Source organism: Amblyomma americanum, chromosome 8 (genome assembly GCF_052857255.1).
Source record: "Amblyomma americanum isolate KBUSLIRL-KWMA chromosome 8, ASM5285725v1, whole genome shotgun sequence".
Lineage (NCBI taxonomy): Eukaryota > Metazoa > Arthropoda > Arachnida > Ixodida > Ixodidae > Amblyomma > Amblyomma americanum.
Window position 1 is genome coordinate 68,980,958 of NC_135504.1, and position 14,340 is coordinate 68,995,297.

Consider the following 14,340-nt stretch of genomic DNA (forward strand, 5'->3'; position numbering starts at 1 on the left):
AACACGCGGAGGCAGTTAAAGCTAGCGTCATTTAGAGCGAGTGCAGGATCTGTTTCCAAGCAGTTAATGTGACGTTTATTTTATTTGCTTCTACATATTGCAACGTCGCTATGGCACGGGAAATAAAAATTCGCAGGTAAATGCTAACAGCCAGCACCAAACGAGATACTATGAAAACACAAGGAAACACACAATAACCATATGAGCGACATATCACAGTATCTAAAGACAGAGAGCTTTTATCGCCATGAAGAGAATTGCAAACTTCTATAGCGCTACGAAAACTGTGTTAAAGCAAGAAAGTAAAATGTGTGAAAGGCGTATTCTTCATTTCATGGTCGCTTCTCATAATGAAAGTTCCGAAAATGGCAACTAGTTGCCAGTGACTGCTATTTCAGAAAGTTTATTAACTTACGAAGAATATTAAAAATTCAGTTCCACCCTGCGGCCAAAATGGGGTGCGCCGCCAATTAGCAAGATGAGGTGGAGGCGAAAAACCTGTGTCATATTGTTGAAGTTTTCAAGAGACCGTCTTTTTTTGAACAGACTACTTTGTTTACATCTACAAGTTTATGGCTTTCGACCGAACTTAACTTATGCCTAACCTATATGCAAGCATAAGCTTTTCTATGTAAACTACTTGCTTTCTAGTTGAGAAACATGCAAAGTGCGGCGCAAATATTATAGGGTTTTTAGACTTTTGTTAGAACTCATTAGTGTTATAGACCACGACATATCCGGAGTGAAAATTGGGCGCACGTACATCTATTCCAGAACACTATTTAGGTAGTCGTCTTTTAACGAATATGTCAGCAAGCAACGCTAAGTACTCCTGCAGAATCATATAAAATATTTTGTAGACAATAATGATTATTCACTACAGGCGCACCACTTACAGCAGTCTGAGAAATACTTGTAAAGAGGCCATGAACAATGGGTGATTTCTAGGTGTAATAAAGCACGATATCATCAGCCTCTAGGCTCTTGTTTTCGGAGGTATAGAGGTGTATCAACTGTACTTAAAAAAAGAAGTGAACCAACAGATTAATTGTCGACGAAACTCCGTCATCAGTGCGTGTGCTAATAGCCCCGACAGGAACAAGTGACTTTTACTGTCTATTAGGAATGAAATTTCGCGGAAGCTCAAATCAGTGCTGTAAAGAAGAGCACACCTCCTTCTTAGACGGTGTTGAGATTATCAGAGAGATATTTGCTCACCCGACGGCCCGCGAGCGTGATGTAACACAATTGCTCATTACTGCGGCAGAGATGTGCGTCTCAGTGCTTATCTGCTACCGCTGAACCTTGGAAGATCGTTGATCCACGTCATGTTGGCTTCGTCTCCCCCACTCCACTTTTTTGCGTTTCATCCTCTTCCTACAGCCAACAAACTGGGGTCGTTACCACCCCTTTTCTCTCTTTAAAGTCTCTTCTTCATTTCCCATATGACTAAGTGGTGCGCAGAAACAGTGTATTGCCATGATTTCGATTTATTTTTTGTCACTCACAGTCCAACTTCGATGTCACACTAAAACATCTGTGAAATTGGAAGAGGAAGTTCACATAAAAGTAAGGTGGCTTAAAGTACAGCAGGACGGCTATGAAACCAAAGTATAAAACAAGTGCCATCAAATGAGCGGGAACTCTGCATAGTTCAAGTGAGGTGGACGCTGCAACTCTACACAAGTTATGAACAAAATGAAAATGCCCGACGAGGAAATGATTGGTGTTCAAATGATTGCACTCTTAATGGAAATTCCTAAAATTCCCTGACTCAAGAGATGATTGACCCGTTGAAACCAGGCTGAGCCAAATAAGCACCATATTTAGGGACTTCGAAGAAATTCCCACCCCTGAACGGCACACAGTCCACACGCGCCTTTTGCATTTGGAGTCAAAAAGCGGCCGCCGCAAACGCGTGCTCGGCAGGCGAGCACCCGTGTGCTGTGCGATGTCAGTGCACGTTAAAGATCCCCAGGTGGTCGATATTGCCGGAGCCCTCCACTACGGCATCCCTTCCTTCTTTTCTTCTTTCACTCCCTCCTTTATCCCTTCCCTTACGGCGCGGTTCAGGTTTCCGCGGATATATGACCGATACTGTGCCATTTCCGTTCCCCCAAAACCAATTATTATTACTATTATTATTAGCCGAGCACCACAACTGAGCGGTCACGGCGGGGCCCACTTGCCCCTCATCGTCCTAGACTACCTTGAGTTGGTATATTTCACTATTTTTATTATGATGATTGCCACCTGCTGGTTATCACTTGCAAACTCGTCATTGTTGTCCGCTATTACTAATAAAGCTTCAACACCAAACCTTCTCCTCTCCTGTAACGAAGACAATGGTATAATAGGAGACGCTCATTCTTTAACACGGTGTACATAACATCGTGAGGCATACAGTCGTGAGGCGTTTCCGTGGACAGTTTATTTTTTGGGCTCATCCATTTCACCAAGCAAGTCAGAGACGGCTGAGCTAACACACTCAGGACTGACGTCGCCTACGGGATGATTGTCTTTCCACCCGTATCCGTCGCTTGTGATGCTGAGACACGCATGTCTGAAAGAGAACAAAAAAAAATTGACCTTCAATTTTGCTTAATTAGGCCAAATTGAATTAGGTGATCTAGCATTTCGGTTTTCACCTAGAATGCGCTGTTGATATCCATTGTTCACGGATGGAAATTGTTCGGATTGCGATAATGGGTAATTCCGACATAGACGGGATTAGTCCTTGTACCACGCCTGGCGCAGTGGTGCAGTAGTTAATAAGTTCATAGATCCCTGAGAATCTTAATTCCCGTCCTTGTACAGTTGCGCAGTAGTTAAGCGATTAGCCAATGCAATGTATTGGCAAGTGCAGCCACTGTGGGTCTTGTGTGACCGAGGAACCTCTGGTGAAAAATCACTAATTGAACTGCCGCCTGCCAATTTGGGCAGTATATATATATATATATATATATATATATATATATATATATATATATATATATATATATATATATATATATACAGCAGACAAGGGAAAGGATATGAGGGGTGAAGAGACAAAAAGTATGTCTTTGAGAAGTGCCTACTTCACTCAACGTTTTCCTTGTGGAAGCCAACGGAACCTACTTTCGTATATATACTGTCGTGTATCAGTCTGTATACAATTGGGGTTTGCTGCCCCAGCGGCTAGTGCCGCCGAAGGAGAGAAAGCTGAGGAAGACGAAGCTGGCGCTCTCGAACTCTTCGCTTGGAGCTACGCTGTGTCAACACCGTGGAGTGATCCAACCCTCTCACAGCCCGTGGGCTTCTCCCGTTGTACTCGTCAATAAAAAGGATGGTTCCATTAGATTCCGCGTAGACTACCGCCGGCTAAACAAAATTACTCGGAAAGACGTCTTCCCCCTGCCTCGTATAGATGACGCGCTTGACTGCCTGCAGGGGGCAGAGTACTTTTCTTCGTTAGATCTGTGCTCTGGATACTGACAGGTGCCGATGGCCGAAGCTGATCGCCCGAAAACAGCTTTCATCACGCCTGATGGGCTGTATGAATTTAATGTGATGCCCTTCGGTCTCTGCAACGCGCCTGCAACTTTCGAGCGCATGATGGACAACATCCTACGCGGGCTGAAATGGCAAACATGCCCCTGCTACTTGGACGATGTTGTCGTATTCTCCCCGGATTTTCCGTCTCATCTTCTTCGTCTTGAGAGTGTCCTTCAGTGTGTCAGTGACGCTGGCCTGCAGCTTAATTGTGAGAAGTGTCACTTTGGTGCCCGACAGCTGACTATCTTAGGCCACGTCATCTCCAAGGATGGTGCCCTCTCGGACCCTGCCAGGCTACGAGCAGTTGCTGATTTCCCGAAGCCCACCTCCCTGAAAGAACTTAGAAGCTTTATTGGACATTGTTCGTACTTTCGTCGGTTCGTCAAGAATTTTGCTGCAATTATCGCTCCACTGACACAACTTCTCGCCGGCTGCCACGACTCACCGGCCTGGTCCACTGCATGCGACGAAGCTTTTGCCATGCTGCGCCATCTTCTCACCTCCCCTCCGATCTTGCGCCATTTCGACCCTTCCGCCCCTACAGAACTCCACACGGACGCCAGCGGCATCGGTCTGGGTGCCGTTCTTGCTCTGCGGAAACCTGGCTTCAATGAGTACGTTGTTGCTTATGCAAGCCGTGCACTCACAAAAGCGGAGACTAATTATTCCGTCACGGAAAAAGAATGTTTGGCAATTATTTGGGCGATCAAAAAATTTCCCCCTTACTTATATGGGCGCCCGTTCGCTGTCATCACAGATCACCATGCCCTTTGCTGGCTGTCGTCACTCAAGGATCCTTCCGGCCGCCTCGCTCGTTGGGCTCTCCGATTACAAGACTACGACATTCAGGTCATTTACCGCTCCGGACGCAAACACTCCGATGCTGACGCCCTCTCACGCTCCCCTGTGTCCTCTGAACTCGGCCAACCCTCTATTTCCAGCCTCACGCCTTCTTTTAATACCATTGACATGGCTTCTGAGCAGCCCAAGGATCCTTGATAGTTTCTATTCTCGACATCTTAGCCAACCGCTCTGCCAGCCCCCCTTCTAGAGCACTCCGTCGTAAAGCCCGTCACTTTGTCGTGCGTGACCAGCTGCTGTATCGTGGCAACTACCTACCATATGGTCGCCAATAGCTGCTCGTGATTCCCCGGCATCTCCGCTCCGCTATTAGTGCCAGTTATCATGATGACCCGCAATGCGCTCATGCCGGTCTGCTGAAAACTTTTACCCGCCTACGTCTTCGCTATTATTGGCGAGGCATGTACCGTTCTGTCAGTCAGTACGTCCGCTCTTGCCTCGAATGTCAGCGGCGCAAGGATCCACCAAAAGCACTCACCAGCTCCTCTGCAAGCTTTACCTTGTCCGGCCCGCCCTTTCGACCGTGTTGGAATCGACCTTTATGGCCCTCTTCCTAGCACTTCAGCTGGGCACTGTTGGATCATTGTCGCCATAAATCATCTCACGCGCTATGCGGAAACTTCCCCGTTACCAGCTGCAACGGCCTCCGACGTCGCCGGTTTCATACTTCAAAACATCATTCTTCGCCACGGTGCGCCTCAGGAATTGCTCAGCGACCGAGGTCGCGTCTTCTTGTCCGCACTCCTGGGGGCCCTTCTTCGGGAGTGTCACATCGTCCACCGTACAACTTCATCTTACCATCCCCAGACGAACAGCATGACCGAGCGCTTTAACCGGACCCTCGGCAACATGATGGCCAAGTACATTTCATCCGGTCACTCGAACTGGGACCGCATTCTACCATTCGTTACCTATGCTTACAATTCTGCAATGCAAGCAACTACTGGTTTTTCCCCGTATTTGCTTCTCTACGGCCAGGAGCCATTTTCAATTATGGACACCATACTCCCTTACCGCCCAGATTCTTCCGAATTTACAACCGTCTCTCAAGCCGCTGCGCATGCCGAAGAATGCCGTCAACTCGCCCGGTCCTTTACTGCCCACGATCAGTACTGTCAGAAAAGTGCCCCCGCCACTTCTACCTGTCTGCCGCCGGCTTACCTTCCTCACTCCTTATTTTGGCTTTTGGTGCCCTCCTCCAGCCCGGGCCTGCCGACAAAACTGCTAAGCAAATACCACGGCCCCTATCGCGTAGTTCAGCAGACAACTCCAGTTAACTACCTCGTCGAGCCCCTCACGCCTTCGCCTGATCATCGACGCCGCGACCGCGAAATCATTCACTTCGACCGCCTGAAACCCTACTACGACCCCGCCATCATCTCGTGCCCTTAGGCCGCCAGGATGGCGCCTTTTCACCCCGGGGGTATTGTAAGACATACAATTGCAGTTTGCTGCCATAGCGGCCAGTGCCGCCGAAGGAGAGAAAGCTGAGGAAGACGAAGCTGACGCTTTCGAACTCTTGGCTTGGTGCTACGCTGTGTCAACAAAGATTTTGCCTGTCCACATTTTATGTGCGTCTGATATGCGTCTTTACAATGTGCATGTGCGTGTTCGTGCGTGCGTGCGTGCGTGTGTGTGTGTGTGTGTGTGTGTGTGTGTGTGTGTGTGTGTGTGTGTGTGTGTGTGTGTGTGTGTGTGTGTGTGTGTGTGTGTGTGTGTGTGTGTGTGTGTGTGTGTGTGTGTGTACTATACAAACACACGCACACACGAAAGTATCTATCTCGGCCACATAAGGACCAACTTAAATGGTCATTCGTAACCTTTCTTACGAATGCGGCCAAATACCTTCAAGCGAGTCATAATTGCTTACCCCAAGTTCATCGATGAACGCTTCATTTTCCTTCGTTTGCATCTGTAAGTATAAAGAAAATACAAGTCGGACAACGGGTTTCATTGCGACGACTCCATGTATTTCTAAATTGACGATAAAGCTTAAAGTTACTGCCGCTCATTCTTGGCAGCATGCACAACTCGGAACGTTGGAGTTTGACAGGTGCATTTCTTACAGGAATAGGTGGGACCCGTGACGTGAAACAATTTAATTTGGGCCACTGGTTCAGTTTCGGTTCAATAGGCAAAGTGTTAGCGCTTGGAGGAGAAGCGATTATGGGTTAATTGCCGATATAGCTGAATCAGTATAACAAAGGAAGCTCCATCGCGCTTTACTTGGACAGGATGATGAGCTCAAAATCATTACGAAAAGGCCCGTTTATCGTAGTGTCAAGGGAAGAAATTATCAGTGGATTAACTTGGCTAACCCTGGAATTTACCGGAAAGAAAACACGCTTGCTAAGCGTCTGAGGCTCGTCCAAGGCAGCTCCGCTACACGCTCGCGACAGCCGTTCTATATATACCCCACGACCACGTCGCTATGGCATGGTATCACATGGTCTTACGACACCCCCTTCGGATGTCATCACGTGGCTTTACATCACCCCGTCGGATGTTATTAAGGTCAAAGGTGAACGCAAAGGTCACCCAACGTCAAAGGTCAAACGTCATGGGTCAAGGTCAGCGGTCAAGGATTCGACACCATAAGTGTACCACATACGGTCATACACGGCTAACGTGGTTGGGCTGGAGGCCGTTCAAGGTCATTCTCTGGCCTACGCGACGACAGCTTTACCCAGCGTAGTGAAGCTTTTCGCTTCAACAAGACAGAAAAAGGTTAACGACTACTTAATCCTGCACGCCGCTGGTATCTAAATCCATCGGAAAGTGTACCCTCCGATACACAGCAATGTTCAAAAACGAATCCATGAACTCACTTCATTGGTTGCTGCGGCAAGACCCATCCTGACACAGGTGTTGATCTGTTTCATCTGTGGCATAGGAGCAAGAAACGAAGGGGTCAGATGGCTGTCGTCAAACGCAACGTAGGTCACTGTAGGTAGGGTTAAGATTAAAAATGAATATAGAGGCTCCAGGCATCCCGCTTTCGGCAACAGCTTCTCCTGTCCATCGAATAAAAAGTTTTTCTGCTGTCTGTGGATTTGGATTGGATAATGTTCGTTTCGTCAAAATGCAGATGCAGACGGTCCGCGCTAGATGGCCTGGATCCTATGGTTAAGGCGGCCACCTTAGCGGCCCGCTCGGTGCCCAAGGCTTGAATGTCCGGGTGCGAGCTGACCAGAACGGTCTCCCACTCTAATCAAAATGGTCTATATGCTGTCCATAGACTTCTTATAGACTCTAATTCCTTCCTATAGATATTTCCTTTCGTCTTTTCATAGCCTATAGACTGTCTAAAAACAAATGTCCGCTGTAAGTGTATGGCAATAATTGGTATAGATTGTCTATATACTGTCTAAAGCATTTGTTTATGGAAAGTCTATAGACTTTACAGACAAAATTTTGTAGACAGCCTACAAACTGTCTAAATTAATTTTTGTAAGGGCATTGCTCAAGAGAAAGAACTTGTGCTACATCCTCCTGTAGAGGAGGAGGAAGAAAATTTATTTCCACCGAATATGTCGCGGTAGCCACCTCTGCTTGCGCACGCAGACGTCCGGGGAGGCAGTCTGTCGCACCACAGCCGGAGGATGCGTCCGACCCTGTCTAGGAGAAGAGGTCTTCAGCCTCGGCCGCCAGGCGGACGGCGAAGCACTGAGTTTTTTCAACGGATCTTCTTAGCTTGGTTCTTCTTTAGATTGCCATAGTATGTGTTCATATGTGGCTGTTTCGCCACAGAATCTGCACTCGGGGTTAAAGTCATCCGGTTACATTTTTGCCTATAAATATGGGCTACGAAAGGACCTCTTTGGAGTCTCCTTCAGGTGGTCTCTTGCGCCTTACCCAATATTTTGTCAGGTGGCGGAAATTGGTGCCCTTCCAGTTTTTAATGGCTTGTTATATCGTGGAAAGATGCCAGCTCCTCCTTGGAGTAACGAAACCTCTAGCCATGTTGTGGGCCACTTCGTTTCCCGTATTAACAGAAAGGAGCCGAAAGAAAAGGTGCTATAAGGACCCAACGGCTACGTTTAGGCCTGTAGCCTTAGGTGGCATTTCTTGTATATATGAAACGAAAGCATGAAAAAGTTGCCGGATTTAAACTTTAATATTACGCGCTTGTGGACGTCGATATACCTAACTGGTAGGGGCCGTGTTCTTCATCTTGTATCCGGATATACGATTGCCGGGTGGAGAGAAATTCTCTAATGTACTGAAACGTGTTGTGTCCACAGTTGGTTTGGGAGAGGTGACCACCTGGGGGGCTCTTACGTGCACTTACATCGCACAGTACACGGGCACCTTTTGCGTTTCGCATCCATAGAAACGCGGCCGCCGTGGTCGGTTTCAAACCCGGGTAAAAATTGCTTTTTGGGGAAAGGAAATGGCCCATTATCTGTCTTACATCTCGGCCGACACCTGAACCGCGCCGCAAAGGAAGGGATAAAGGAGGGAGTGGAAGAAGAAAGGAAGAAGGAGGTGCCGTAGTGGAGGGCTCCGGAATAATTTCGACCACCTGGGGATCTTTATTATTAACGTCCACTGACATCGCACGGCACACGGGCCCCTTAGCGTTTCGCCTCCATCGAAATGCGGCCACGGGTATGAATTCGTTTTCTGGCGGCAAGAAATGGCCGCTACCCCTAGCATCGAGCAAACAAACCACGCTCGAACGCCAGAAGAAGAGGAAGAACACCAGTAGGGTGCCTCGATGCGCGCGCACCCGCTAGCGGGTGCGCGCGTATCGAGGCACCCTAACGCTTAGGCTTGCGCAGCGCTGCCATACGGCCAACAACAACAACATACCAGAGAGGAAGCAGGAGAGGAGGCGCTAAGCCGATGCCGCCGCTTATATGTGTTCCCTCAAACCGGGTCGGGCCGAGTCAAACCGCCCCCTGCAGTCGAGATGGCTCATCTCGACTCGATGGTCACTTAGCTGGACCCCCTAGCGCATACACGAGCCTGACAACCGATTATCAGCTAGACATCCTACTCGACCCGACTTTTGTCGCGCTCATGTAAACTCCGAGGGTGCCAAATATGATACCGATGGTGGCGTGCACGAGGGACGCAGTGAGGTCGATATGACGCTGCAGAATTTTATAGAACAGGCTCACTATTTTACATCTACCTCCAAGCGGTTAGCCGTGCAACAAAGAAGGTATCGAAAAAATTCTGCCTTGAAAGCATTCATAAAACTAGTTGTACGGTCCTATGAATGTGCATGAACAGACGTCAAGGTCCGCAATGCGTGATGCTAGCGCCCGCCCGAAGCTAACGAAATATACTCATTCTTAAACCAAAATGTAACGCTATCTTCAGCTTATTTTTTCAAGCGAATGTCTTTCAGTTTTCTAACGATGGTTAACGGAGATTCGAGTCATCCAACAATTCGTTAGAGGTACGGTGCGATTTCAGTTCACTTCAATTAACCCCACGTGGCAAAAACATCCGGAGCCTTCCACTACGGTGTCCTTCACAGACAGAATCACTTTTCGACATTTAGCCCCAAAAACCAAAATCAAAATCATAGTGGTTTAACTCTGATAAACCGATGGTGGAACGACAGCTTTCTTTTTGCTTTACTATGCCTTTGCTGTTTCTTGTCTCTTGGCTCGACTTGTTTACGGCTGTTATATGTACTTGGATTAAGTGCTCAGTAGTAAATTTTAACCACTCAAACTGGGTCAAATTAGAGTGGGGCCAGTTTGGAGGCCACCATCGGGTTGGTCATAGTCAAACTGGCCTCGATATCAATTTTGGTCCAAATTCGAGGTTAAATTTCGGGGTGGGGTGGGTCAAACTTGGAAATGGAATAGGCGAAATTTAGAGATCTCTGTCGTATTTCCCTGAGTAAAATTACCCTGGATATTTATTTGGGTTCAAATCCATAGTCAAAAGTCAGGAGTGGGGGTGCGCCAAATTTTAATATAGGCTAGGCGAAATTTGGGGGTAGATACATTTTGCCCGCAGCCAGTTTAGTTCTGATATCGATTTTGGTCTTATTCGGAGGCCAAATTTTGACTGTGGGTTGGGCCAAATGAGGTAATATCCCGGCTCAAATTTTGGTCACCATCGTATGCCAATATTCAGATTAGCTTGGACATTGATTTTAGTTAAAATTGACGGTCATAATTCGGTAGTGGATTCGGCCATATTCGAAAATGGCAATAAGCAAATTCGGAGGTCACTATCGTGGTGGCCATAGTCAACTTAGCCTCGATATATGTACTGGTGTAAATCGATGAAGGTTAAAGTTCGGGTTTGGTGTCGGCCTATGTTGGTAACGAGCACAGCCGAGTTTGGGACACCATCGCATTGGCCGTAGTCAAAGTATGCTTCTGCATCTCTCTTAGTCCTGTTTCTATGAAAGTTCAAAGGTTATTGTAATGTATGAGGAACTACCGAACTGAAACTCGGGATTCGCTGTTAGTAAAGGTATCGGTCGAAAACCACAGCGCTCGCGTCAGCACTGGCGCTCGCTTGCTATTCAGTGTGGGTGTAAGTTGGACAAACAGGGAGAGGCCTTTTGACAGGCTGGGTGTAGGCGATGACGAGGGACCAAGGGAGTTAAAAAGGAATGTAAAACGTTTTAAGGTCTAACACAATCAGATTGGGTTGTTAACATAGTCAAGGGTTTGACGAAACTTCATCTGGTCCTGCACGGGATGAAGTGAATCACGATCACTAAGCTTGATCAGGGACAGTGATTCATTTCAAGTGAATCAGATGTGAGCGTTATTATCTGAAATACGGGGCAGCTCTTTAGGTTTTGACTTCTGGACATGCTTTCCTTGAAGCGTTTCGAGCATGGGTTTGGGGCTTTCCTCATTCGTGCGTTTGTTAGCGCTCACTCGTTCTTGGAGAGTCCGCGTTTGTAATGTTTGTGTGTGATCGTTCTTTGTGCTTTTGCATCTCTCGTCATGTGCATTTAATAGCTGGGTTTGGCTAACACTGTTGTCCACATTCGTCATATCCATCTCAGCAGCCTCAGCTTGAACGCGCGAACCCACTTGAAATGAAGGAGATAAAAAAATGGTAGCCGATTTGCGCAAATAGGCCAAATGCGGATATGTGCACCAGCAGTGCGTGTTTCTCAATTCCTCTGTCACTAAACATTGAAACTCTGCGGTGTTTGTCGCGGTGTGTCTTGTAAATAAAAGCTGAGCTACCTGCTTAATAAAGTACGATATATATATATATATATATATATATATATATATATATATATATATATATATATATATATATATATATATATATATATATATATATATATATATATATATATATATACAGGTTTGTCAGCTAAATGTAACCAAGGTTTTAAAAAACACGGAATGTCCTAGCCACGTGAGACCAACTAAGGGTTGTATAGAGTATATAGCAAGTGCGTGAGTCATGTGCTTTATGTTGTATTTCGCGGGCTTTCTTTGGAGATCGGAAAAAAAGACACATGTGAGGGTTTCCTCGTCGTAATTGATAGAAGGGGGTCTCTGAAGGTGCTCCAAAACTTCTCAAATTCAATTTGTTGACTAAAGTCTATATTTATTATTTACATAATGAAGCTAAACTAAACCATTCATTAATTCCGAAACATAACTTGCCTGTGGTGCCCAACATGGCTGTTACCAATATGCAACTTGTTTCGCAGTGTTGTCTCTAATAATTTACTTTTTAACCCTTGCCTCAAGTTAGCTTGGACACCTGGTATATATATATATATATATATATATATATATATATATATATATATATATATATTGTAGGGGTGTGTTTATTCGGTGAACCCAGATGATTCCAGCCGCTCAGGGGAGACTCGCAGCGAAGCGTCAGGCGTGGCGAAAGAGCAAGGCAGCGAACAACTTCTTCGTCCTTGAGAGCGGCAGCACGCGACGCATGTCAGTGGTTATATCGATGAAGATTACCACACTACAGTTTCCCCCCCGGGCAGAGAAGGAGCCATCCTGGCGACTCATGGTGCCGAAAGGACAGACGGATCGTAGTAGGGCTTGATTCGGTCCACATGAACTATTTCGCGTCCACGGCGACGCAAGTCCGCAGATGGCGTAACGGGCTCAACTACGTAGTTCACAGGAGATGTTTTTTGAAGCACTCGGTATGGACCGTGATACCGAGCAAGAAGCTTCTTTGACAGGCCGGCGGTTGTGGCAGGAACCCAGAGCCACACCAGGGAGTTGGGCGTATATGAAGGCGCCTCACCAGTGTCACGATGGTGTTTTTGTTGCCATTGATTTTCCTTTGTGAGCGAACGAGCGAGCTGACGGCATTCTTCTGCATACTGGGCGGCGTCCGAGAGTGGCGTCGATTCAGAAACATCAGGGCGGTAGGGAAAAAGCGCGTCCATTGTGCAGGTTGGCTCGCGCCCGTAAAGAAGAAAAAAGGGAGAGAATCCAGTGGTGGTCTGTATCGCAGTGTTGTACGCGTAGGTTACGAAGGGAAGAACGTGGTCCCAGTTGGAATGAGCGTCGTTGACGTACATGGCCAGCATGTCACTCAGAGTACGGTTGAAGCGTTCTGTCAGGCCATTCGTCTGAGGGTGGTAAGAAGTAGCGGTGCGATGAATGATGCGACATTCTTTCAGTAGGGCCTCGAGAGCGTCGCTCAAGAAAACGCGTCCGCGGTCACTGAGCAGTTCCTTCGGAGTCCCGTGGCGAAGAATCAAGTTGTTGAGAATGAACAAAGCAACGTCTCTTGCAGAGGCAGAGGGTAACGGTGATGTTTCAGTGTAGCGAGTCAGATGGTCTACTGCCACAATAATCCACCGGTTTCCAGCAGGAGTAGTCGGAAGAGGGCCATAGAGATCTATGCCAACGCGGTCAAACGGACGAGCAGGGCAGGGTAACGGCTGCAACGAAACAGAGGACTTCTGAGGAGTTTTTCGGCGTTGACAAGATTCGCAAGCGCGCACGAAATGTCTTACGAAGCGGTACATTCCACGCCAGTAAAATCGCAGACGTAGGCGTGTGTAGGTTTTCAATACGCCACCGTGAGCACATTGTGGGTCACCATGGTACGCAGCACAAATGTCGGCGCGGAGATGACGCGGGATGACTAGAAGCCACTTCCGTCCATCAAGCAAATAATTGCGGCGATAGAGAAGACCGTCACGAATGGAGAAGTGGTGTGCTTGGCGGACGAGCGCTTTGGAGGAATGACCGGGAGTAGGACTTGAGAGAAAATTCAAAAGTGCATTGATCCAGGGGTCATTCCGCTGCTCGGTAGCCATGTCGATAGTTGTAAGAGTCGACATATCGTAGGCACAGACGTGGTCAGACGAATTATCTCTAGGCAATGGCGAGCGGGAAAGAGCATCCGCGTCCGTATGCTTCAGCCCTGATCGATAAATGACATGAATGTCAAACTCCTGGAGACGAAGAGCCCAGCGAGCAAGGCGACCGGATGGGTCTTTCAGAGAGGCAAGCCAGCACAAAGCGTGGTGATCGGTCACAACGTAAAACGGTCGACCATACACATAAGGACGAAATTTTCCGATAGCCCAAATAATGGCCAAACATTCCCTTTCTGTGACTGAATAATTAGATTCTGCCTTTGTCAATGTTCGGCTGGCGTATGCCACAACATACTCGCTGTAACCAGGCTTACGTTGGGTAAGGACGGCACCAAGCCCAATACCGCTGGCATCAGTGTGGATCTCCGTAGGCGCAGCCTGATCAAAGTGGCGTAGAATGGGCGGCGAAACCAAAAGGCGACGTAAAGTGTCAAAGGCTTTATCGCAGGCTGGAGTCCAGGCGGAAAGGTCGGAGCTGCCGGCAAGGAGCTGGGTCAGAGGAGCGATGATAGAGGCGAAGTTCAAGATGAAACGTCGAAAGTAGGAGCAGAGGCCGATAAAGCTCCGAAGCTGCTTCAGGGAGGTTGGCTTCGGGAACTCTGCAACTGCGCGAAGTTTGG

At 47.5% G+C, this 14,340-nt stretch overlaps 1 protein-coding gene across 2 annotated transcripts in view; it reads right to left on the reverse strand.

Moving 5' to 3' along the window:
- Positions 1–2,412: 2,412 nt before the first annotated feature.
- Positions 2,413–14,340, reverse strand: part of LOC144100411 (uncharacterized) — a 45,820-nt gene continuing 33,892 nt past the window's right edge. For both annotated transcript variants that reach the window (XM_077633369.1, XM_077633370.1), the window contains 3 exons: positions 7,227–7,280; positions 6,269–6,310; positions 2,413–2,563 (listed from right to left, as the gene is read on the reverse strand). In XM_077633369.1, coding sequence (XP_077489495.1) covers positions 2,489–2,563; positions 6,269–6,310; positions 7,227–7,280 — 171 coding nt within the window. In that variant the 3' untranslated portion in view covers positions 2,413–2,488. The remainder of the gene's footprint in view (positions 2,564–6,268; positions 6,311–7,226; positions 7,281–14,340) is intronic.